At 45.3% G+C, this 26,808-nt stretch overlaps 1 protein-coding gene across 1 annotated transcript in view; it reads left to right on the top strand.

Annotated features, from left to right (window-relative positions):
• CASTOR2 (cytosolic arginine sensor for mTORC1 subunit 2) overlaps positions 1–26,808 on the top strand; it is an 89,463-nt gene that overhangs the window by 35,170 nt on the left and 27,485 nt on the right. Inside the window, exon 2 of the mRNA XM_042879420.1 lies at positions 17,519–17,589. Coding sequence (XP_042735354.1) covers positions 17,519–17,589 — 71 coding nt within the window. The remainder of the gene's footprint in view (positions 1–17,518; positions 17,590–26,808) is intronic.

Genomic DNA, 26,808 nt, shown 5'->3' on the forward strand with positions numbered 1-26,808 from the left:
CATTCTCATAGGGCTGGCTTGTGGAAGTGCTTTATGAGAACTGTTTTTGTCTTGAAGGTGCACAGCTAGGAAGGTGCAGCTGCTCTGAATAAAACACAAAGCAAATCTGCTTGGTTACATCAAGTAGCAGAAGCAGATGCTGGCCCATGTTGACAAAGCAGATGAGTCCTCTAGCTCCTCTGTGATGCATGGGATGAAACACGAGCGTTACTAAGTGAATGCATTTTCTGTTGTTCCTTTAGTTTCTTTGAGTGTGCCTTTTGTTGTGCCAGCTTCCTATACAAATGGCTGAACCTCCCTCAGAAGGGCATCTGTGGCCTTTATCCATGAGGGTTGTCTTCCAAAATCCAACAGAGTAACGGGATAAATGGGGAAGGCTGATGCAGCTTTAGCGGGCAATATTGATGGTAGGTGGATGGTTGGACTAGATGATCTTAGAGGTCTTTTACAACCTTAACGATTCTGTGGCTGATTCTTAGCAACAATAATTCCCATTCCATTGAGTTGGCAGTGTTTTGTAGGATGGTGTATGCTATTGGGAATGGTGTTTCCTGGCATTTACTGAGGGTTGACTGAATACAAAGGGTTTTAGAGACTAATAAAAACAGAGGAAGATAAGTAATTTCTTTGTTGTTCTGACTGGTGTATTAATGTGTAGTGATGCAGATGTGAATTTATGTAGAAGGATGTAAATGGTGCTTAAGATAACTGCTTTCCTTATGAAGATGAGGACAGGCAGTAATGGCCTTAAGTTGTGCCAGAGGAGGGTCAGGTTAGGTATTGTGGAAGAAATTCTTCTCTAAAATACTAATAATGCATTGGCACAGGCTGCCCAGGGTTGTGGTGGGATCACCATCCCTGGAGGTGTTCAAGAACCGTGGAGATGTGGCACTGAGGGATGTGATCCAGAGCAGTCACAGGCACGGTTGGTGGTTGGACTGGATGATCTTATTGGTCTTCCCAGCCTTAATGATTCTATGAGTGAAATTTCCCCTTCCTCTCTTACCTGCTGAGGAATGGAATTTCACGTGATGATCACGGGTGCCAAGAGAAAATTAGCAATACTAGATTCAGTCATGTCTTTAAACGAAAGACAAAAATAAAGCTGTCAGTCAGCTCCATAGCATATATTTAGTGTGTCTGTTCAAAGGTTGCAGCTTGAATCTATCTGAAACCTATGCAGAAGAATGAATAAGAAGCCGCAGCATGGATGAGTGCAAGATGACGTGCTGTTCCACACTCACCATGAAAGTGTTTGGCACCACGAGCTCACGTTGCTCTCGCTTGTTGTGTCTTCTGCCTCCTACCAGCCTGGAGAAGTGCTGGAGCCTCTGCCAGTGCTTCACCACCCTCACTGTAAAAAAAGCCTTCCTTCTTGTATTGAAGGAGACGTAGTCGCTCACAGCCTGCCCTGCCTGCTTTTGCAAGTCTGAGCACTGGCTTTTGGTTTGGGCCGGGGTGTAGTGTGGAAAAGTAGTGCTGTCAGCAGGGTGGAAGCAGTCAGAGTTGGTTTTCCCCTTGTATCAATGACTAAAGTGTACATTTCCCAATTTAACTACTGGAGTTTCTCCTTCAGCCTTGCTTGCTCTACAGCTTATAGAATTGTAGAATCATAGAATCACCAAGGTTGGAAAAGACCTAAAGCTAATAGCTAATATAATATAGCTAATATAGCTAATATATAGCTAATATAGCTAATATGCAGAAGGTTCTGCTACCTACACTTCTGTGGCGATGCCACTAAGAGACGTTTCCAGCCTTCTGGGCAATGACATCAGCGGGTAGCAAAGATAACAACAGGCTGCTCTTGTATTTGAGAGAAATATTCTATTTATGTAGTCTCCTGTGGAGGTGACCGAAAACCCTCAGACTGCTGAAATGAAAGTTTGCCATACTCATACGTGCTCCAGAGTCACAGAGTTGGTTTTTGGCTTCTTAGCAGAGGAAAGGCTCCTTTGCAATGAATTTGCTGCTCCAGCAGGGCCCTCCTTCATCCCAGAGCAAGCACAGCCACAGCCCCCGCCTCTCCTGTTGGCATCCAGGTGCTGGCGAGGCTGCTGGGCTCGGTGAGGCCTGGTTCTCATTTTGGGAGGAAGCTTTAATGCTCCCCATCAGCTCCAGCAGGTCCCGAGCTCTAACCTTGGCTGAAGACACTGTTGGGTTTCCACCTTCCTCAGACAGCTGAGCAGCGCCCCAACTCAAATAGGACTCTACCCTACAAAGTATGCCCGTTGCTGATAGAAATGAGCAGCAGAACTAGCAGGGCTGGTTTCCTCTTGCTATCTCATGCAACAGTTTTGCCTGGAGTCTGGCACAAAGGCAGCTCCAAGGGCTCTGGGGTTGGGATGTGCCCCTCTGGGTTCTCTGATGTCTAAAAAGGTTCGCACTTGTGGAGTAGCCTTTCCTCAGTGCTGCTGCAGACAGGCTCTTCTGTCCAGCACCCCTTTGAGCAGACCTTACTGCAGCTCAGTGCCTTTGCAATCTCCTACATTTATTGAAAATTAGCCAGTAGGTCAAAAAATTATGTGTAGGGAACAGATTGCGTAGTTGTGTTTGCACAAACCACTTATCCCTTTAAACTAGGCCCAAAATAGGGGATCTATCAGTGCTTCCTTCCCAAATCCCCCATGTCCTGCCTGTGGGACATGGGGGATTTGCCTGGAGAGTAAGAAAACAAGCAGAGCTTCTCATCTTAGCAAGACCTTGGTTCCTTCTGTGGGGCACAGCTCCTCTGCTGCTCTGGGTCAAAAGACAGAATGGCAAAGAACTTACTAGCAAATAAATGAATGGCAACTTCCTTCTGTTGTATTTATTCAGGACTTTGAGATATAAACATGTTCTTGATGACCAGAGGGATTGGCCATTCTGCATTAGGAAGCTTGATTGATGTTTTCAGCTGGCCTTTGTGAAGGGCAGGGGAAGTGGAACTTGAAATAACCTACAGGGAAAAATACAGCGAGGTGAAGTTCATTTAATACATGAGTACTCAATTATGTTTGTGTTGGTTTTGTTTTGTGTTTCTACTTAAGAAAATTTTGGTCATACAGATTTATAACCAGTAAGTTACTTCATCCCTTAAGCACTCTTCGTGTGACATTAATAACCCCCAAACTAATGCAACTTCAGCCATGTCTGAATTTTAATCAGTGTACTGTTTTATTTCTAGTTGCTATCTCACTGTGACAGGATCAGATGGGCTTAATTATGGAGCAGGATCCTGCTGTGTCTTGCAGGGAGTGCTTGCCTCAGTGATGCTGCTCTTGAAGCACAGGGTTTCTTGGCTCCCATGGTCTGTGCAACCTGCTGTCCCTATGGGGAGGGCGCAGCAGAGCTCCAGCAGTAGGACAAAGGACATCAGCGTGGGGCAAACAGACCAGCATTGTGTGTTGAGATATCCCACATTGAGAAAACAGTGAACACTGTAGATTGGGACTGACGTACTGGAGTCTGAGGTCTTGTTTGTGGTGATGGAGTAGATTAATGCAATATCTTGAACTGGAATAACAAAGAAGATTCTGGGTGCACATCTCTGGAGAAGGCTGTTTTGTTCCTAACCTTCCAGTGGGATTTGAATCTTGGCACCAAGCGAAGAAAAGCTTGTGCAATAACCAGTGGGTTTCCTAGCACCTTCTGTGTTGCTCCCCTCCTTGATTTATGGCAGCTCCTAAGATCAGAGGTTCATTTATGATTGTTTTCTATTCTTTGAGCAGCATCCACCCCCTCACTCTTTGATCTAAAATCCCATGTTGTTTACTTACTGACATAGGTCAACGACAGCAGGAAAAAAATGGTGACTAAGCCAATTAATTGCTGCCTGAACAAAGCTTGCAGACTCTCTCAAAGTGTGAGCTCAACAGTAAAGCCCAGGGCTCAGCAGAACTGTAGAAGTCCATACCGAGCTGGAGATCTGCCTCTCCCAGACCACCGTGTGCCCTTCTGAAGCTTTTACACCATTAGTTGGGCTGATCTGACAGTGAGGACATCAGGATGCTGCTGGTACTGTGGTCTGATCCTGCTGTAGGAGTGTGCTGTCCTCTGATCTCCTCGTTGCTTCTCACCCTGTAGAGGATGCAGACAGCAATACCTGATGGTTCTGTTTCTTTCTGCTGTGAATAAAGCAGAGTGCTGGCTTGAAAGCAAAGTCTTGTATATTGCCGAAGGCTGTGCTCACTTTATCCTCAGCACAGGTTTAAAATGTTCTTTAACTGTTAGGAAGCAGTTGCCAACAGACTTGCTGGATGAGCACTGAATGTTCAGACCTGCCTGGGCTCTCTGAGGCTGGGGAGAATTACTGCTTTGTGCTTTGTCCTGCAAAGATGCAATAAAAGCTGATATCGATGCTGATTTTCTTTAGTAAGTGCTTTGAGGTCTGTCTGTGAAAAGCAGCAAATAGGAGCCAAGTGGAATTGTGCCTTTCTAAGAGTCTTTTCTTTTGTTCCTCAACTACAGTGATTTAGTGATTCCCTATCAGGTCCACTCGTCGCCTAGCAATAACCTGTGTTCTCCAGTTTTTATTCCAGCTGCGATTATTGTAGTTCAACATTGTACTTTGTTGGTTTGGTTTTGTTGTTTCTCTTGTTTGTTTGTTTGTTTGTTTGTTTTAATCCTCTCTGTGGCCTAAATACATCTTAAATACATTCAACTTGAGTCCTCCCTAGACCTCAAGTTGCACTGGAGGAGCTGCAAGTTGGATATTAGGAAAAACTTCTCTGAAAGAGTGGTAGGACATTGGAACAGTGTGCCCAGGGCATGGTGGAGTCAGCAGTCCTGGAGGTGTTCAGGAATCATGGAGATGTGGCACTAAGGAACGTGATTTAGTGGGCAGTTGGTGGTGGTAGATGGATGGTTGGACAAGATGATCTTAGAGGTCTTTTCCAACGGTAATGATTCCATGATTCTAAAGAGAGGGCCTCGTGATGGCACTAAGCACAAGTGTGTGTTGGCCACGGAGAGCAAGAACTGTGTAGTGTGGGTGAGGCTGTAATCTCTTGTTGATACCTTTGTGCTTTGTGTTATACCCAAAGCCCTGGGCTGAATCTCACCTGAAGTCTGCTGTTCATCCCGATTTATCCTGAAAAGTAATAGAACTTTCACTGGACTGTTCAGGAAGCATTAAGCTGTATTTAGAACCTAGACAAACCAATTTATTCTCTACGTTATGATCATGCTCGGAATTTTTTGTTTCGGGATATGTCTGGCAGAATGGGCTCTGGCAGTTGCTAAAGCCAGAAGTATTCCCAGGGATGGGAGTGATGCTGACACTGCACAGCCTTTCCTTATTCTGCTCTGGTGAGCATCAGCACCAAACCAGGAAGATCCAAGGCTATTCTTCATTACAGTCTCACACTTCGGAGATGTCTTTTGAAACTCCAGCCTTGTATTCTTCTGAGAGTACTTATTCCTCCCTGAGCCCTTAAAAGAGGAAGGTTGTATAGGTTGGTTGGTTGTTTTTCACACCAGCTGGGGATTTCACAATTTTCATTTTTTTGCAAATCTTTGTCAACTGCTATTCTGCTGCTGTAGTTTCTTAACATCTGTTGTAATGCTTATACCATGCAGCACTTGCTGAGGACAGGATACAGAAGATTCCAGCCTGCTGGGTTTCATCAGGCCTGGCCGTTTTGCAGTCTTTGGTTGTCTGTTTGCAGAGAACATATTCATGGTCTGTACTGGTTGCTAAAGTAGCTCCTCCTTCCTCTCCTCTTCCTCTCCCTCTCCATAGGGAAGCAAGGAATGGACAGTGCAGTAAAGCACAAACTGAAATGGTGATTCAAAGTGGTATTTAAAGTGATTTTGCACTTGGTTCATCTATATTTTAAAGCAGAGGTAGGGCATGGGTAGATCTGTGCCTAAGGCACAGCATTTCCTTTCGCTTCCAGAGTTCCTATCCAGTGCAAAACAATTGGAAATGGAGAGATGTTGTCTATGCCCTCAGGCTCTTACTTAGAACTACTCAAACTTCTTCCTACCTCTGCTTGTGGAAGGGTTTTCCCAGCACGCTAAATGTGTTGTATTCGTTCCCATAGACTTTAAAGGCCCCTTTCAAACACACAGGCTGCTGCCATTTAGAGGCTTTTAAATTTGACTAAGATGACAGCTCATACCCATCTCTGGTAGCTGAAAGCTCAGAATTAAAATGTCAGCTTTCCTCCTCTTACGTTCTATCCTATCCCTCTTCCCCTGCACAGTTCATCTCACTTAACTTTGCATGAGTTTAGTCACCTGTGAGAGCCATGCCAGAAGAGGATCTGTCTGGATAATGGGCTTCCCCTGGTGTTTGGCTGCTCTTTTGCCCATCCTGAAGTATATGAGGTCAGAAGTCAGAATTTGGGAATCAGGAGTTGAATCTTGTGGCTGTCCCTAGGCTGAAGGCTGTGATTTATCTGCAGCAGAAACTTTAGAGCAGAGGAGTTTAACTGCACCGTTCTGGCAGTTCTCTTCTTTCCATCCCAATAGAGGAATGACAGACTGCTCCCAAGGTGGCAGCTCCGCATGAGGAGCCCTTGTAGGATGCATGCCCAAAGGCAGGGAGGGCACAGGTCCCACTTCTCATATTGTGAGACATTGAATAATTCTTCTTTAATCACCTTGGCCATTAGACATCTCCTGTAATCCCACACCGCACCACTGCTTCTTGCAGCTGGATCGCCCCCATCTGTTCAGTTTTCCATACCTTGGGTCCCCTCTGTGTCTTTCTTCCAATTCAATTCCAGCCCATTTGGCAGCCTTGGAATGGCTGGGTCGTGGAGTACTTGACAGCTGGGTTTGTGCACTGGGGTAATGAGATGTGCTTTGCTCCCTGCCTGGTTGTGCTCTTAGCCTCTGAAAGTCACTGAACCTTTTGGAGAACAGCCCATAGCGTCTCCAAGATCTCTTTCCTGAGTGGTAATAGCTCATTTAGAGCCTGTCATTCTTCACGCAGAATTAAAATTATTTTCCCCCAGTATGCATTAATTTCCATGTATTGACTTTGCATTTCACCTGCTATAGTCGGCAGGCATTATAAGATCTTTAGGTGCAAACTGAGCTTTAGAACCCTGTTTTCTTGTCACCTATTTAAAGCTGAACAACCTTAATAAAAAACTGTACTCCTAATGCATGCTTTCCTATCACTTGGAGTAATGCTCCCTAGGAGTGTCCCCAGATAGTGGAAATCTGGCCGTGTTTCTGACCCAAACACTGCATTATCAGTGGACTTCACCTCTCCCAGGGCTCTGGCTCTTGATTTGGGGATGGTCTGACTGCTGGGTTTAAGGGGCAGCCTTCGGATAGAGCAGGATTCAGCTCAAGCCCACATCACGCTCACTTGCTGAATAATGACTCAGTAGTTACTCATATTTTTCTTGGGTCTGGTAGGACTGGGGAGAGTTGTGGTGCTGGCTCACCGTTCCACAGGTTCTTCCTTGGCAGCCTGAAGAGGCTGATACAGAAAAAACCATTGTGGAAGAGCATTTTTAAAAATAACACTGGCTGACATTTCCAAAGCCGAAACCTTGTGGGTTGTCAATACTGATTTATTTAGGAAAGAATAAAAAAAAAAAAAAGAAAAGAAATAAAAATTCTTGGAATACATTTTACCCCTTTGCTTGTGGGTGGTTTTTTTTCTTCAAGCTCAACGATAGCTCTTAAATCATTGATGTGCATTGAGTTTGGGTTTGATGTGCAGACACAGACAGCGTTCCCCTGTGGACGGGGTTATAGTGTGGGGTTTGGGACCCGCTCACAAATGGAAGCTCTTTGAAAATGATGAGGACTGTAATGTGTTCCTCCTGCAGCTCTGTTTGGATGGAGCCCGGCTTGCTCTCCTCCCCCCCAACCCCCCTGCCACACATGTTCTCAATTACTGCCTGCATCGAAGCTGCAAACATTTCTTGTGCATCTCGCTTTCTATATTGAGCGCTGGAAATATATTTTAGTAATCTGTGGGAGAACTATTATGTCCCATGCTGGGAAAACTGTATTTATGGTTCCTGCAGGGAAACAAGTTCATCAATTCCAGTCCACGGCGGCTTTGCTGTTCCTCCTTCCCTCCTTTGTGTCTTGGAGCAGCACTGTAAGAACCTCTTGCCCCTGTTGAGTCGGCCTGGGTTTCTCCTATCTTTGAAATAAAAAGCACATGCTCTGCAGTCTGTTTTTCAGTGTAGCCCACACAATAATGGCTGGGTTTTGGCTGAACACAGCGATTGCTGCTCCATACCCTGGATATTTGGGTTTGGATGTGTAGTAGTGCTCCACTTACAAAAAGTTGGTTCTGTTTTATTGCTGGTAGGATTTCAAAGTCAATATTCTGCAGCAGAGAGCATTGGAGGAGTAACATAGAGGAGACCCAGTCTGGGTAGTACTGATGTGCAGTGCCTGGTTTGGAAAGGGAGCTGGGCTCAGTTTTTGTTGGTTCTCAGCGTTTGCATTGTCCTCACAGGATAATCCTTCTGGATCCAATCAGTGAAATGTATTCACAACCTTTTGTTGTACATTAAATCATGCCTTGTTTTCAGCTGCAAACCTTAGGTCCCACACCCACATCTGTAACGCGTTTCTCAACCCAGTTGCTGATGTGTAGAAGATATTTTTGTGGTTGTTCAGGACTCTTTGTTGCGCTCCACCTCTCTTGGTTGGGCTGAAAGCAAGTTCAGCTACGATAATGAAAGGCTGACCTGGGGATACTGTTGCTGCTATAAAGGAAAAGCTTTTAAAGCGTAGTTCCCTTCTGCTTAAATAAATGAGGGACTGTTTCCAGTGGAAAGAAGAGCTTGTGCGTCTCCTGTGTAGATAAGTTGGGCTGTTAACAGTGCTGGCAGCTGGAACAGCAGAGAGAGAAGAGGAAAAGGTGTGTCTGGATCAATTGGTTAATTGTTAGATAATAAATGAAGCCTTTTCCAATGCACACAAATGGAGCTTCCTTTCCATTTAATGCTCCAGCTTCCCTTCCAAGATCTCACTGCAGCATTCTGTCCCAAAACAAAAAGACCTTGCCATCCCAACGTCAGCATTTGTTGGTTCTCTGTGGAGATTTGAAAAACGACTTCCCTGCCATTAACAGTGGTAAAACTGTAAACAATATTGGTAAAGATGCTTTGGGGGAGAATCAAGGAACAAATTAAAGCATTCAGATAAGAAGTGATGTGCACTATTGCCGTCATCCTAGGAAGTTAGTGCAGGAAGCACTGTGCTACACTTCAGGTAATAGCTTTTAACTCTGCAAATAATGTTATGATTTTTGAAAGTTTGAGGATTCAAACATTTTACTGCTGCTCTATTGCTTTATTTCAGATGCTTGTTCAAAAAATAAAGCTGGAGAAAGAACAATAAAATATCAGTGAAGCGATGCCTGAGGTGCTCATTTAATTCCCATTAGCACAGTAAATGAGGGGATGACGAGCTTTGCTTTGGCTTTATGTTGCCAGATTTCTCAACAGGGATGCTCACAGACCTGCTTTGCAAATGGAAACTGAGTCCTGGCCCATCCCATAGAAGCAAGGTGTTAGGTTAGAGCCTCTGGAGCCAACATCACTGATAGGTTTTTTGAGTTCTGTTTTTATTGCTCATGATGCTTTTTGGTGGTGGTGCCGTTTAAAAAAAAAAAACAGCAAAAAAGCAGCATTTCTGGTGTAATTTATAGGCTTGCCTGTAGGCTCAGGGCAGCGTGCCTGCAGCTTTGGGACAACCCTGGTGAGCCAGGAGGTTGGTACCAAGCAGGAGCTGCCGTAGTGATTGCAGCCTGCTTTGTGCCTGGACTCACGTAGCTGCCAGGAGCAGCACGTTACTGAAGGGCTGCTTTATCTTCTGAATATTTCTGTTATCAGCTGCTCTCATGTCTCTTGGGTGTGAGGGCTGTGACACTGCTGTTTGTGCTGTGAGGATCGTAATCCCTTCTCCCAGTTGCTCCTAGTAAACTTTTAGGGGACAGAGCTACAGGAAAGTGCCCAGAGCCCAGGCTGAAGCACAAATACAGGCGCAGCGAGGTGGTCCTAATGGGGGTTTTGTGTGATGCACAGACACTGCACTGCTGTTCCTTCAGATAAAGGCCTTAAAGGCAGAATTCTATAAAGCAAAATGCCCTCTGCTTTTCCCCTTTGCCTATTTTGTATTGAATGAAGCCAGTTTGATGAAACTCCGAAGGGTTGAGAAGAGAGTCAGTGCAAACCACGAACTGGGTTACGTTCAGTGAATTGCACAGACAAAAAACACATTTCTGTGGCTTCCTCTTAGATCAGAAAACCATGCTAATAAGTCCTGGGCTTTTTTGGTTCTATTTCTGTGAACATTGAGAGCTTGTTGTTGCAGTTGTTGATTTGATGTTGATGTTTTCCTTCCAGAATTAGGAATTTGCTACTGTCCCTGGAAGTTCACTTTTCAGGCTGAGGTTCTGCAGCACGATATGCATCCATCAACAGCGATGGCTGGAGGACAGCAGCTTTCCCAGCCTTGTTTTTGGTGCTCAGAACGGAAAATGTGCAGTCTTTGCATGCTTTGTTGCATGGGAAATGTGAGATAAAGATTCCTCACTCCATACCAGGCCCTTGGGAGTTGTGTCCTGTGCCCAAGGCTCAGCACCAAATGCACACCCTAAGCCACAGACCTGGCAGCCTGCTGAAGCTGTGATGGCCGTGGCTGCAGCCAGGTACCCAGCTGTGTGAGACTCAGGAGGCACAGAGTTGTCAAATGTCTCTATTGTGAGAAAACGGGAGATCATTTGGGGCGAGGAGGAGCACCTCTTACCGACCTGATGGCTCTGGTGGCCTCCAAGGAGTTGTGCTGATGCTTTCTGTACAGATAAGGCACAGAGGTGCATGCTGAACACGGTTCGTGCCCGCTGGTAGGCTGATGGATTTGGGCTCAGAATTGCTGTGTGATGACAGGAAGGAAAACTGGTGCCGAGTGGCCAGCATTAAACAACAGCTCTTGAAGTGTGTGAGAATAACAGCAAATGAGCAACCTGGTCATTCTGTCTTGATTTCTGTCCCTTGCAGTTAGAGCATGGAGAAATGCTTCTTTTCCTTTTTTAACCTCTAAGATTAGTGGAGGATCTTGTTCCTGTCTGCAGCTCTGAGTCGGGACTGCTGGTTTCCTCTGCCCCTGTCATCCACTGTGCAGAGGTGAATGAGCATTTCCCAAGCAGAAAGCATTAAGCAGTGAAAATTCTTCATGGATTCCTTCAGATTTAGTGAACTGGTGGTTGCCAGCCCTGCCCACAGCAGGGGAGTTGGAGCTCAATGAAGATCCCTTCCAACCTAAGCCATTCTGTGATTTGAGAAGCTCAGTTATGTCAGGATGAAGTGGTGTCTTCCATGAGATGTTTTGTTGCTGGCATGATTTTTTTAAATTACATTTTAATACCAAAGAAAGTGTTTCAACTTGAAACTATAGGAAGGTGACTTCCTAGTTTTGACTCATCCAGAACTTATTCCCTCAATTCCTGTTGCACATTTTTGGGAAGTGAGATGGGAGAGAAGAAAAGAAAATGATGAATGAGAAGTGAGAGGTGAGGTAATCCCATTATTTATTATTATATGTTTTACTTCAGGAAGATTGAAATGATGTTGCTCTAGTTGATTGTTAAACTCTAATAGTTTTCAGGCTAAGAGCTGCTTCCTCTGTGAGCACCAGACAGGCTTTCAGACACATCGTATCCACCAAATCCTATGAGCACCGCTATGCAGTGCCTATAAACACCCTGTGAGAACACTGAAGCCTGTGGAGTTAAGCTTGTAGTTGCACAAAGTGAGGTGGAGTGTGGGTGCTGCCCTATGTTTTGCAGCCCCGTGGAGGTGCCAGAGGCCAGATTGGATGGGACCCTGTGCAGCCTGATCTGGTGGGGAGCAGCCAAGCCCATGGCAGGGGGTTGGAGCTCAATGATCTTTAAGGCTCCTTCCAACCTAAGCCGTTCTGTGGTTCAGTGATTCACAGACGGAGCTTTCATGTGCTTTGCAAGCTGGAGTCCCAAGCAGCAAATGAACCACTTGGAGGTGACTGGGTGACTTTCTTAGCATGTGGAAGGAGGGAATCCTGCCAAGCACCTGGCACTTGCATCATCTGAGCACCAGCCAGAGCAGCAAGGTTCAGATCCAGGCTTTTTGTGCTGCCCTGTGTGCTAATATAGGTGGTGAGCAGTGACGTTTGAAGTAAAAACTGCACAGCAGAGCTCGTTTGAATTAATTTATGACCCAGGAAGAAAAATGTGCGCTAAGAATAACTTTTAATTACATGAGGTCAGTAAATTACTCTGCGGATCCATGCCTGGGACGAGTCTTGGATGTTGGATAAGTCTTAACTTTAGTGTGTCTGCACCTGAAGTCAGTGGCTTCTGTATTGTTCTTAAGTTCAAGAAGAAAATGCTGTATTGAATGCCCGAGTTGGACAAGTAACAGATGAGCACAGTAACACTTGCGTAGTCTTAAACTGCATTTCCATTCCTTGCAATGCACCTCGGATAAGCACTACAGGCTTCTTTCTATTGACATCTGCATTGGGCTGGGAACCCAACCCTGCCTGCATTCTTTGGGCAGAGTGGTTTAAGGAGAGAGCTGCACTTGGGTGGGCTCGCGCCTTCTCATCTCCTTCATAGAGTTCCCTTCACAAAGCAGAGCTTCCCAGTCTGTCCCAGCATGTGACACATCTTCGTTTCTTCTTTCTCTTGCTACTACTTCAGCATAGCTTTGGCTTTTCTCGCTGCATTTGGCAAGAGTTTATTTCTACACTTAAGTCGAGTTAAAACAGATTTACTCACAGAATCTTATCTAAATACGATGGTGGAAGTCTGTTGAAAAACAAGCCAGCCAAGTTGCATGCGTTTAAAAAAAAAATGCCGTCATGACAAATGAGGGAAAAATTTATTTCCCAAGAAACAGCTTTAGAAAGCAACACTGCAAACTTTGTGCTTTGACTGGTGAGAGCACCGTGACTTAGACCTCACTGCTCCTACAGAATAAATGCCAATGTGTGTTTGTAGAACCAAAAAAATGTCTGCTGTGGTTATGTTGTCAGATAACCCAAATATTGTAGCTTCATTTAATCCACAGCTTGGGAAGTCTGCAGTGACCAAATCTGGCTCCAGAAAAGTGGAAATGCTGCCGTAATTACCAGTCAATATTGTTCCAAGGTGGTGCTGGTCTTTCATTTGCAGCAGTGATTTGATTTGCTTGGGCTCTTGTGGTCCAAAACACATGGAACTGTTCTGATGAAGATCAGAACCGTGGTTTGGTACTGGTTTAAGGAAGGCAGGTACCCGAACACCCAGCTGGCACTTTTTGCATATCTGTACTTCGGATCGATGTCTTTTTGAGCGCATCCACATCTTTCTGGGAAAAAGATTTTGTTTCCTTTCCTGCTTTCTGCATTTCAGGGCATCCTTTCTGTGTCTGCCCTCGATCCATTCTTTCAGTGATACAGATCATTTTTTTGTTATTGTGTTCCCAGTTGTCTTAACGCCTAAACAAAGGATTTGGATAAGTTCTCCAGCTACACAAAAGTCGCAAGGAGATGGGTTAACCAAAGGTCCCCCTTCTTAATTGCAAGCAGTGTAATCTGTAGCTTAACCTGTCATTAATATTATTAGGGATTAGACAAGACGGTCATGGTTATTGTGCTGAAAGTTCTGACACAGCACAGGCTGTAGGGTTTCCTAGAATTTATGTCTTCTCATGAACACTTGCTTTCCTTGGCCACAGATCTGTGAGTTTTGCTCTGTGTTGCTTTTGAAAATGATTAACTTCTGTAGCGACCCAAACTCTGCTATCGTGGGGACTCTGCAGGCAGCCCCTGGTTGTGTTTGCTAACGTCTGCATTGCAGGTCTGAGCACAACTAATGGCTGCAAGGAATGTGACCGCTGTCCTTTGACCGTTTCTAGCTGTGCTTCGACATCTTTTGTGTCTCCTCTGTTTGTTCAGCAGCTCATACGAACTGCTTGGAGTTTCCAGTGCTATCTGACTGCGTAGTCTAGTAATTAGATGGTGTAAAGTACTTAAAATATTACACAGATATGTCAAAACGTATTAACAGCACAAGTGCAACTTACTGCTGCTGTAAGTGGGTTTCACAATATGCTGTACTAGAATCCAGCTCTTGTGATTTATCGAACTGCACAAAAGTGAAGATCACCAGGAATGAGGTGATTAGCATCAGACTGGCTTTCTGCACTAAGAATGTGTATTACCATGATACTGTACAGAGTGAAGCATATAAATCCCTTCTCACCTAAAATCAGAAGACAGCCTGGAATAAAACCCAACAAATTAAGTTTCTTCGTATTTGTTCAGACCTCATCACTTTCTACAACCACCAGAAAGAAGATGAGTGGGGATTGGTCTCTGCTCCCAGGTAGCTGCGATAGGATGAGAGGTGATGGCCTCCTGTTGCACTGGGGGATATTCAGGTTGGGTATTAGGAGAAATTTCTTCTCCAAAGAGTGATGATGTGTTGGTTGGCACAGCTGCCCATGGAGATGGTGGGGTCACCGTCCCTGGAGGTGTTCAGGAACTGTAGAGATGTGGCACTGAGAGTCAGTGGTATGGTGGGGGTGAGCTGATGGTTGGACTTGGTCATCTTAGTGGTCTTTCCCAACCATAATGACGCTGTGTCTTGTGGTTCACCATCTAAGGTGGACTTTCTCCATGGTGGTGTTCCCACAGACATACTTGTTTGTGGGACCCCCCATAGTGGGGACATCATCTGGGCTCCTGGTGCTCAGGGGAGGCCTGAGGAACAAACACTTCCAGGATTTGCTCCTGGTGCCCACTTCACTGGAACACTTCCCTGCTTGCTCGCTTCTCCTACAGAGACTTAAGTGCTGTTTGCAAACGGGAACGATGCTGTTGCTGCATCCTACACATGCTTTCCTCCTCTGTGCAAGCTCGGGTATTGCTTAAATACACAGTGTAAGCACTGCAGTTTCAAAGATCTAATCTAATAATAGATTGGTCTACATTTGCTGCGTTGCCAGAAAAAGACATATGTTGTCAGGCAGTCGAAGTCAGCAACAGCACTGAAATGCAAATGTGCTGAAACATGAAGAAGGCAGAAATCCAGAAGGATCTATCAGAGGTTTGGCTATTAGGGAACTAAAAATATTTTCTTCTCTGCATATATGCTTTCCACACGTACTTAGAGAAGTACTGTTTGCCTGATGTCTCAACGTGGTTAAAGGGCATTTCCTTTCCTTCCTTGGCTTTGGTGTGAGAGTAAGAGTTGGTATTGATGTTCAGCTTTTCTAAAAGGAAGGGGATGGTTGGAAGAGTTTGAATGGGAGAGGAGCATGTAGTATGGCACAAGAGAAGAAATACAGTATTGGGTTCCTTCTGGCACTGATGCTTTGAGGCAGTGGGCACAGGTCTTTACACGGCCTGTGCTGGGATGCAGGGTTATAGGGTGAGGACGTGGGCTTTGGTTGCATGCAGTAATAACTTTCTGTGCCATATTTTGTCACACAGGGTTTGCAATTTCATTTTTAGCTTTTCCCTGGGGAAGAAAAAAAAATGCCAAATTGGTTTGAACGATGTGAATGTATAGCCCAAGAAAGGATGGTCTTTTGTGGGCCGCTGGAAAGGCTGTGCTTTTAAATTCACAGCTCTCTGTGCTGCTGACCTTTTTGCAGGATTGCTGTGAGGTGGAGATTGGGCTTGGCGCTGATGTATGAAGATGTGAGGTTTTGACACACTTTCTGAGCCAGCAATTATGGGATTTCATCTGTACATATCCCTTAAATATCATCATTTTTAGATGTGCACTACGAAAATGGCATCTGTCAATGCTAATACTTTTTCTGCCAGATCAGTGTGTGCACACAGACATGTATTACCTTTCTGGAACAGAATTGCTCTATAAATATCATTGCAGATCAGAGAAAGGTAGTTTGGGGATTTGAGGGGTTCGTTTTGTTTTTCAATATTAATGTTTCTTCCTAGCTCTTCCCTGCTCAGCATGCATGTGAGTAGACGGGCTGGTATGGCGAATAATTTCAGCAATGTGTCCAGGCAGTTCACCCCATAAATGATCAATGCTGATCTCTCTGGGGAGCCACCTGGAGCAGAATCCCAGGAATCCTTGCCACCCAGATCGCCTGTCACAGGTTGCATCCTCATGCAGTTAAGCAGTAAGAATTTTAAAGAATGGGCTACCACTGCTTTCTGCTTCTCTTGGCACAATTCCTGGAGCGAGTTGAGTTAGTAAATGTGGCTGTCACAGTAGCTATTACCAATGACACAAAATAATTAAGTTGTGGTTTCTGTTGTGGTGGGGCTGCTGCTGTATTTTATAGTGATACATCTGTGCTAGGAGGGAGGATGTCATGCTTGATTGTCGTGACGGATGCTTGTAAAGAAGCGGGATGAGTCTGTAAAGGCAGGTTGTGCAATGCGTCCATTTACGTGGCACCCTGCGGGCTGCATGCAGGTCACTGATGGAGCTGTGTGTTGTTTCTCCTCGTTTCCCCAGTGAGATGATAGAGAGGGTGGCAGCCCTCTCATTTCTCTTGTTTTGGGAGGGGGCATCTTTTTTCAAGCAGACATTGCTGTGCCATACTTCAGTGCATGTCAGGAAAAAAATTCCTTCAGCTGTCTGTGATGTGAAACCTTAAGGCTGAGGCTTTTTTTTATTGGTGTCTGCAGTGGAAGAATCTCATGTCACATTTGTTTTGTATCTGGTGGTAGGGGTGACATTGTGTGCAGCACTGAAGGAGGTGGAGAGGTCGTGATGCGTGTGGTCTGGGTATTAGAAGATGAGCACACAGCAGGGACAGCAGGATATTAAGGCATTAACCTCTTGGGTTGGATATTAGGAAGAACTTCTCCAAAAGAGTGGTGATGCATTGGCACAGCTGCCCAGGGTGGTGGTGAGGTCACCATCCCTGGAGGTGTTGAAGTAGCATGGAGATGTGGCACTGAGGGATGTGGTTAATGGGCAGTATTAGTGGTAGGTGGATGGCTGGGCAAGGTTATCTTAGAGGTCTTTTCCAACTTTAATGATTCTGCGCTCTTGTGCTTGGTGGCTTGCTGCCATTTTTCTCTTCACCTTGAGCTCCCCTAGGAACAGAGGCTGCCATCTGAATGAAGGGACAGGGACCGAGCTGGGAATCAAGGTGATCTGGCTGAGAGATCTGCCTCCAAACCTCATTGTGTCAGGAGGCTTTGGAGACAAACAGGGAAGGTGCATGTGTGACTCATGGGGAGGCTTTTGAAGGTGTTGGAGCGAGCAGGCAGTGAGCAAAAAGCCTTTTGGTGTAACACAGCAGCTCCTGGGCTGTGACAGAACGCCTTAAGGGATGTGGTGATTAAGAAAAGTAACTAATAACTAAATCATAAAAATAATAAGTGTTTTACCAGCTCCGTTGTGCCTAGGCAGCAGGGAATGTGGGTCACACAGCGTGAACAGCTGAGCCAGGAATAAAATCTGTGTCTGTGAATGCCTTGGGCTGCTCTGTGCAGCCAGCCAATGGCTCTTTCCCCAGCACTACCTATTTTAAATGGAAGATCAAGCTCTGCTCACCTTGGTACCTAATCACATTCCACTGTTTGCCTTTGCCAGGTGCAAGTTCTTCAGCCTCACGGAAACCCCCGAGGACTACACCATCATTGTGGATGAAGAGGGCTTCCTAGGTGAGTGCCAACGTGTGCCTCTTCAGCATCCAGCCTGGGGAGGAAAATGTCATTTCTTGCTGAGATCGTAAGGTAAAGTGTTTGTAAAACAGGGCTGTTTGTCAGTGCTGGTGGTACGGCTATGAAAGGTGCTTTGATCACTTAAGCACGCTGTCTGTGCTGCTGTGCTGTACAAGGTGTCTCGCACACAGAATGTGAATGTATTTTAATGCCGAGAGAAGAACACACGCAAATCTCAATGAGCAGCCTAAAGATATTTGAAAAAGCAAAGCCATCTGGTATTACCTTGTTAAAATTGTCTTTTGTGCCCAAACCTCTATGAGCACACCACATCTCACGTCTCCAACTCGTTCCTCCACTCTACCTTTATAAGGAGCTCTTGAGGATGAGCACTTTGCATCATCCCCATGCCCTCCCAGCACCCGCAGAGTTGTGCATCAGCTGCTTTGGTTCATCACTGAAAGCTGTGACTTCTCCCTGTTCTCACCCACCTCTCCCCAACTCAATGTACCATCGTTGCCATGGGGTGAAGGGCATGATCAGTGGACCGTGGTGAAGGACATGGCTGATGTCACTGGTGGAGTTGGTTGGTTGGGTGTCAAGGAAGGTGGCTGGTGTGTGCTTGGTGCTGCAGGCAAGTGCTGATGGAGAGAATAGTTTGGCTTTGCAAACGGAAATAGTTTGTAATACCATTTATTGTGTGGGGAGGTTTTGTTTGTAGGAGCCTTGTTGAGATGGTGGAATGAGGAAGTGTGCAATTATTATTATTTGTGTTCAATGGCTGCTCTCTGTGGTTGGGATTCAAAGTCTACACATATTACCGGTTTGGAGAAAATTCATTAAAATATGAAAGAGGAGGATTTCATTCCTGGATGGGAATTAACTGTCAATAGCTGCTTGCGACACTGTGACATTCAATGGTTTTGTCATATCCAGATCCTGAGGAGAAAATTAGAAACTATTTAGTACAGAGTCGAAGTTTTATAATCAGTGTCACTGCTGAATTATTCCCCTTTCTGTTTCAGGAGTACTCATAAACATAGGATAAATTGCTGCATTTTGGAATACAATAATGGTGGATTGAACATAAAATAATCACTATGTTGACAATAGGTGAATGGATCTTTACAGCTACTGCTGTGAATTGGGAGTAGCAGGGTTTGCTTGGAAGTCATACTGCTGTGAGTTGGGAGTTGTGAAGTTTGCTTGGAAGTCACATGTCCTGACTTTGTTCCCAAAAGAGGGGGTGACAAATGATCCTCCTGCCTGCATCCCTCTTGTTGTGCTTGTTCAGGTGGCGTATGCATGAACCTTTTATTGCTGCTATTGATAGTATCGGCCTTTCTATTACGGGTGGCAGCTGGGGGAAATCAATTCAAATTTGGTTTCCCCATTATAACAGGATGCAAAGTGTTCCTCTAAGAGCTTGATAATAACAGAGGATTCACCAAAGTAAGAGGAAAGTTGTTTATTTTTTGTTTTTCCTAAGTACTGCACTATGTGGCAGAGCTTTTCCCAGTTAATACAAATAGATTCCTCAATTCAGTCACTGGTGGCAAGCCTGGATGGCCAGCAGCCCTGCACAGCCTTTGCCATTGCCAGTCCATGCTGTTATTTATCTCCCTGGAAATGACTCTGTCTTGAAATGAAGGTAAGCTCCAGCAGCAATTTGCTCATCAGCAGTGAGGTTGTGTTGCTCTGTGTGTCACTGGTTGTGCTTAGAGCAAATCCTGGGGCCAGGATGCCATGTCCTTGTGGGGCTGTGTGTCCTGCTGCTGCCCTGGGTTATCTTTGGGAAGCAGACAGTGCTGTCGTACTTCAGAGCAGCCGTCCTCTCTGCTTGGACCCGTCTGACTTTGTTGCCTTGGCTGTCATATGCACATGAATTTACTGCTGATGCTTAGAGTAGCCTTGGAGCTTCCGTTGGGCTGTGGTTTTGGCAGCGTGTCACATCCCTTTGGTCAGATGTGCAGTGTGCAGATGGGTGTTAAAGCAGAGCTTTGCAGGAGCAAAGATCATCTTCCACGCAGTGCAGGGGAAGGAGGGGGTGCATTGAGGCCAGTGAGCCAGGTGCACGAACCAGCACAGCCAGCAGTGTCACAGGACAGCAGCTTCATCACCTTCTCTTTGCTGGGAAGTGTTGATGTGATGGCAAGTCTTGCATTGTGTGCACCCTTCTAACTCTCCTAACAACCCCATTCCTGTAGGGAGTCCAAAATCTTTCAGAACTGTCACCACCATGTTCAAAGCTTCTTTCTCAGGGTCAGCCCTGCTGGGATCCCCACTGTTGCTCCATCACAGAACGGCCAGGGTTGGAAGGGACCTCAAGGATCATGAATCTCCAACCCCCTGCCACACGCAGGGCCATGAACTTCCCCATTTAATGCTGGACCAGGCTGCCCAGGGCCCCATCAATCTGGCCTTGAACACCTCCAGGGACAGGGCATCCATTTCCACGTGCTGCAGTGTTTCAACATCCAGAGGAAATCAGAACCTTTCTCTCTCAGGCACCTCTACGAATTTTTGCAGTGGCAGCAGCAAGAGGATTGCCCTGCTAGCCAGTGCCTGCCAGGTTGGCCAGGCCCCTTGTCCTACATAGCACAAACAATACTGGAGAGAGAAGAAAGCTGGGGAAATGCTGGCACTTCCAGCAATCCTTGAGGTTAACACTTCAAACACACTGACGTGCAGTAATCATTCTTAACTGTTTTGTCAAAAAATAATCCTCAGGCTTGTTTCCCTGCAAGAAACAAGTGAGTTGGGCTGGCAACCAAGTCATTATTTCTCCTTCCCAGAACATATCCGCAGTGCAAAGCCGTAACCTGCTTAAGCATTCCTTGCTCTGGAAGGGAACGGCCACAGCCTAATTCTTTGCTTTAATTCCTTGGCGCTGAGGTGGGGGATTAGATCTGCACAGAACCTCATTTGTTCCAGTGGCCATTTCTTGGACTTTGGCCTGCTGATGGGGAAGAATTCTACGCAGCAAAATTACACTGGGACAGTGCATAGAAGTGTCCTTTCGTGGCAGGTGCTGGGATGGATTGGCAGAAGGGTTTTGTGTGGGTCCTCCTGTGTGAAGGCAGTGTTCTCAGTGACCAGGTGCTTGCACAGATGTGGTTTTGGGGGGCAGGTGGGGTAGCAGCATTGTTCAGTGATATTCCCAGCAGCTATCTTGTTGCATCTTCTGTACCTGTACCCCCAGGACCTTTTATTGCAGGGAATGGGGCAGTTTGGGTACTTTGTTTTTCTCATCTTTTTTTTTTATGCTGGTTTCTTCAAATTGTTTGTTTGCAGTTCTGCTTATCCTTTGCTTTTTTTCCTCTTGGAAATGCAGTGCTAGGTTTAATGATAGTTCTGATTTGGCAATGCCATTCATCAAGCCTCTCCTTTTATATAATGTCTCTGTAGAGCACAGTGTGAAAGGAAGAACTAACACTCTTCCAGAGCTGCCTTCAGGACTACAACACAAATGAAGGAACAACCCACCAAGGGTAGCCTATAGTTGATGGTTGCATGAAGGTGAGAGATGTCTGTGGGTTACTCCCAGGTATTTCTTTGTTGCATTTCTTGCATTTGCTTGAAACAAAGCTGGACAGTTGGAAAGGACCTTCACAGAGTCACCACCGCTGGGACCTAAGGGAGAAGGAGTTCCTCTGTTGTGCCACCTTTGGGGCATGATAGTCCCTTTACATCTAGAAGGCAGCAAGATCTGCTTTCTCAGTTTCTGCTTCATTTATGATGGTCCCTTTTTAAGACCCCTGGAAAGGCAGTGGCTGGAGTTTGAAGGCTTCCTGGGAGCACACAGAGCCTGTTGCTGCACTGACCTTGGACTCTCCATATCCCTATGATGTAGTTCATCTGCAAACAGGAGGTAGCAGTCCTTCCTTTAACCTTCCTGGGCTGCCTCAAATGGACAGCAATTTCCTTAAGGCCAGAAGTCCGTGTATTTGCGCAGCATCTCGAATGAAGAGGTTCCTAATCTCAGTGCAGACCTCACAGTAAATTGCCCAGTACATTAAGAATAATGGAACTGTTTGGAAAGAAAAACTCGACCAGCTGAAGTGGCCGAGAGATTTTGTCAGAATTCATAAAATGTTTACCTCGTTCCAATGAAAAGAAAGGATGAAAAGGAGAAAAGCCCTCCTGCTGGCAGCGCTGTGTTTTGATAACCATCATCCTCAGACAACCTGTTCCCTGTCTGACCTTGGATTCAGGACCATCACATACTTTAATACTGCATTGAGTTCCCTTTTTCAATAACATCAAAATGGTAAATTGCTTTCAGCATTTTCTCTTTCATCCTGTATATAAAATGGGCAAGAAATCAGCTTATAAGTGCAAGCACAGAACCCATCTAGCTGGGAGCAATCTGTAACTTTATTTAAAGATAGTGGGGGAAGCAAGCTATTAGATGCATCTGTTTGGTTTGTTTAATATTTCTCCTATAACTGTTTTTCCTTTAATTTTTTTACTGCCCAGTGACTGGGCCTTTGTATCTCAGGCATGATGGCTTAATTTGCCTGCTGACATTTATAGCACTGAATTCCTTCCCCTGGCCCGCCAGGAGAGCTGGCTGGTTGCTAGGCAGAAGATGTTTTTCTCTATTAAACACGTGCACAGTCGCTCTCTTTCGGATCTCTGTATTGGGCAGACTGTACTCTGTGGTGTTCAGGTTGTTTGGTGTTTTTTAAGTAATGTGGTATTAATGACCTAAATACAAATTAAAAGCATGGGGACCTGACTGGCTAATGAGAAATACGTGCTTGGTTGGGAAGGATTTTACTGCAGTGCTGATGCAGATCAATATGCACGTTAGGGGGCTGTGATGATGTGGGATTTCTGCCCTCTCCTGAGAGGCAGGGAGGTTTGGTATTACAGTTTTTGGGGGAAGGGAAGGAAGGATAAGAAGTGTGTCATATTCCAAGGCCTGGTTTGTGTCACTGGGTAGAGGAACATCACTGTGCACACACGAGTGAGTTTGCACATACTATTCCTTGTGGTAACCTGCCACATAGAGGCTTTTGGTCCAGTTTCTCTGCTTGCTCCTATTTAAAGAAATATTACAAGCATATTAAAGATTTTTCACCACTTCTTCCTGCAGATGGGTGTGTATCAGTGTCTGTTTTTGTTTCACAGCCTGTGGTGAGGAAGCCCAGACATCTCTTCTTGTACCATGATTTCTTCCTTCAAATTTATTCCATCTTGGCTGCTTCCTAACACTTTCCAAAGCCTGAGACAGCTGAGCACGTAGATACCTGTGGCTTGCCCTCATCAACCCACTCTGGTGAATGCAGGGCCTAAAGAATGCTTTTCTGTCTGAAATTATTTAGGTTGGTATCTAAAAGCAAGATAGAGCTCAAAAAAGAACTAGCAGCCCTGCTTATTTGTTTCCACTAGAGAGCATTTGGGCATTTGCTTGCTGTTTGCACTGGTGGATCTTTTAATTATTATTTAGTTATTTTTTAGGCAGGGCTTAAGGGTTGCTTGCCTGTATCTGAGCAACCTTCCCAAGAGGGATTGGTGATAGAGCAGCTTTCTGTCAGCCCTGGTATCAGATCTCCAGAGCTACTGATGGCTCAGATGTTGCTCTGATAATCTAGGTGCAATGTGTCTCCTTGTTTTGGTCTTTCTGTTACTGGAATCAATTGAATTCTTTGTTTCTTACCTGGGAATGCAGAGGCTGCTGCACGGGTTTGACTCCAAGCTAACAGGTCTTTCCTGAGGGGGATGGGAGGAGGTTGGATGCCTTGAGCTAGTTGTTGTGGAATTAAAGCAGAGAGAGAGGAGATGTTGGCTCTTTGGCCAGCCATGATTTTCAGGATGTTGGCCTGGTGATCATCAGGTATCTGCAGGATTCATGGAAGGGCTGTGTGGGGAAACAAGCCTCTCACTTGCTGTTGCAGACACAGGAAGAGCTGGAGCTCCCAGGGCTGCTGCAGGCTTTTCCCCTTGACTTTGGATAAATCTCTCATTGTGTCTCAGTTTCCTCATCTGAAAAACAGGGATAATCCTATTAAATCACCTCAGAACAGGCCTTATAAAGATTAATTAGTAAACGTGTAGAAATGCTTTGATAATGTAACAGGCAAGGGCTGTGATAAATAACAACTGAGGTAGCTTCTGTCCCAAAGGATTCACAGAACCTTTTACAACAGGTACGCTTGCAGACCTGCTGAATAAATCATCCCTCCAGTGGAACAGATTGGAGATTGCAGTGAAAAAAATCACCCTTTTGTGGAAAGGAAAAAAAAGAAAAGAAAAATTGCATAATCTTTTTAAAATCTCATATCTTAGTATTTAATCTTGCTTGGGATTAAGTCACATAGCCTCAAGGTTACAGTCATACAACTGTTAGGAATGCAGTGGCTCCATCTTCAAGCCTCGTTTGGAATGTAATTATTTGCATTGCTCTGTCAGCCCTGTGAAATATCGCCTGAAATGCAATTTTAAAAATGCAGAAAAAAAGAATTCCTTATGCTGTTTTCTTTGAAAATAGCGAAAGAATTGAAAGCATGAGCCCAACTGCATTGGTTGCCCTTTTTTCATCTTTTCTTCGTGTTTTTGGTTTCCCAGCAGCACCTGCCGCGTGCTTCCCTTGACAGCAGTGCCCTGAGCCGCTGGCCCTGGCTCCTATGAGCAGAACTTGGCCAAAGGTATTTTGAAACACAGGGAAAATTCTGTCAGGAAGTGGAAAATGTGCTGATTCTGTGGTTCTGTGATTCCTGCAGTTCCTGTAGCCTGATTGTCAGAGCTCGTGGTGCTTCCAGCCTGTGGGCCCTGGATGTCACTGGGGAGAACAGGGCTTTGTGGAGCACTGTGTAGCTGTGAGCGGTGCTGGGAGCAAACAGAGCTCGAGAAGAGCCGAGCTCTTGGTCATGGCACACATCTGCACGCTGACCACATCTGGAGCCAGACTTTGTGCTCCTTTGCTTTGTCAGAGGTGTGGGTTGCTGGTTGGACTAGATGACCTTAGAGCTCTTTCCAACCTTTATGATTCTATGGCTCACTGGAGGAAAAGACCAAACTCTGCTTCTTTCTCCCTTCTCACAAGCAGGCTCCAGCTCCTCGAGCTGCGATCGGGTTTTTCCAGGTTTGCTCATGAGTAGTGGTGCGTTGTCCCGTGAATAGGAAGGAAGAGAGCAGCCTGGTTTCCTGCATGCAGACCAGAGCCCAACCTGGGTCTGCCTTCCCAACTCGGCTCTCCACTGAGAGGGAACACAGTGATTATTTTTGGAATCCACCTTGCCATGTTTCTAGCCAAGCATAATAATGATGCTTTGTTTTTGGATTGCATTCATGCTTCCTGTCCTATGATACCCCTGTTCAATAAGAAGTCGCTTTTTTTCTTCCACATACGAAGAACCCAGTAAACAAAGGAGGTTGAGTACACATTTCTGTGGGACGGTTCAGCTTTTGCCTCAACTACAAGCCCGTGTTTCCAGCGACTTTCAAAACTTGTCGACATTGTTTACCTCTGCATTCCAAATATTTGAGTCCCTCTTCTGAGACACGAGTGTGAAAACAGGATTTTCTGGATGCACCTCCCAGCAGTCTGTAGGTCTGCTGCTGTCAGTCGGAGCTGCTGATGCAGGGAGCTGAGAAGGGAGGGCACCATAAACATGTTTTCCAAATGGACACTTCTGTAGGTTTCATTCATGCTGATGCCAGTCCTGTTGGAAATGCACCTCTCCTTTGTGTTTAATTTTTAAAAAGTCGCTGTAAAAGTGTAACCTGCTTAGATTTTAGATTTCTGTCAAAGTTTGAGGTTGTGAGGATTGCAAGAGGAGAAATGAATGGAAAAAGAGAGGAAAGCGGGGGGTTTTGTCTGAGCGTTTCCTTTTATCAGCCCTTGATTGCTCTCTTAGTGAGCACTTGTACTGAAGGTCTTTCCTCAGGAGGTGCTGATTATTGAAGTGGAGGGAAGGCAGTGCCTGTGCATACATATGGATTCGCAAGTTCCCCATTTCTGAATGCCTACACAGCCACTGAGAAGGACTGAGATCACGTTATCCTGTGGCTTGATAGAAGAGGATAGCTGTGTGCTCCAGTTAAGATGTTTAGTCCCTTGGAAAGCAGAGGAGCTATTTGTCAGAGTCAGGATTTCAGAGCTGGGCTATGTGTTTGTACAGCTTCATTTAATTCCAACTTACCCTTGGGTTATTTAATTTCCTGACAGCTGCAAAAACAGTGTTCTCAGATAACAATGGCCTCTAATTAGGCAATGCGCCTAAAATGGTAGAATGTTTTATTTGACCATGGCACTCATATTTTGCATGCAGCTTACAGATGAGAAAGTTGAGCAAGTTGCATTTCCAGCTTCCCTTGGCAGAAGCATTTCTATCTTGTGATACTCAGTGCATAATGCTAAAGGCATGCCCGCTCTTCTTCTGCCCCTGCGGTTAAAAACACTTCTCATCTTTTTGGACTGCGTCATCAGTAAATCTGTCTTTCAGCTGTAACCACCTTCCAGAAATATGTTTTACCATCAGAACTTGCACAGCTGAGGATGCAGAGCATTTTAGAAACAGCAGGCAGCAAGAAAGTATATGACATTTACCTGCAGTTGAACGGTGTTGCTTCTTGGGGGTTGTATTACCGCACAGAGGTGCCCACATGTTGCTCTTATGGCTGATGCACTTGGTGCACCACCAGGCAGTGATGGAAATAAACGTGCAAGTCAGCTGCTCTTCCAGATCTTTTATTCCATTTGGAAAAGGTGTTAGTGTCAGGTTATGTTCATTAGATCTTGACTCCTGATGTGTGCTTGCAGACTCTTCACGCGCTGAGCTGTAGGAATCGATGATTTCTGAGTTCCCTCCTGTGACAGCGATTGTTCAGGAATCTTTCCCCTCTTCTAGCTCTTAAGCTTCTCTTGAAGTCTTGAATCTAAAAGAAAATGGATATATTTATAAATACATATATATATACATTTTTTTTTTTTTGCTACTTTATTCTAATCCACTGCCAGAACTCACAGTTCTGACAGATTCCCATACCAAGTCCTCACCACTGCACTTATTTAAGCTCTTAGCTTTAAGTGCCATTTAAATAACCTTGACACAAAATTGCATTTCCTGATGTATTGGGTGCCTATTTAAAAGTCGTGCAGCCCTAATCAGCAGATTGCTCATCTACAGTCACAGCGTTCAGTTGAGCAGTCTTAATGCACGCCCTCTACCACGGACCTGAGGGCTCTGTTGAAGGTTTCTGGTGTGGATT

The sequence above is a fragment of the Lagopus leucura genome, unplaced genomic scaffold, assembly GCF_019238085.1.
Source record: "Lagopus leucura isolate 7727_CA_CO unplaced genomic scaffold, USGS_WTPT01 Super-Scaffold_100024, whole genome shotgun sequence".
NCBI lineage: Eukaryota > Metazoa > Chordata > Aves > Galliformes > Phasianidae > Lagopus > Lagopus leucura.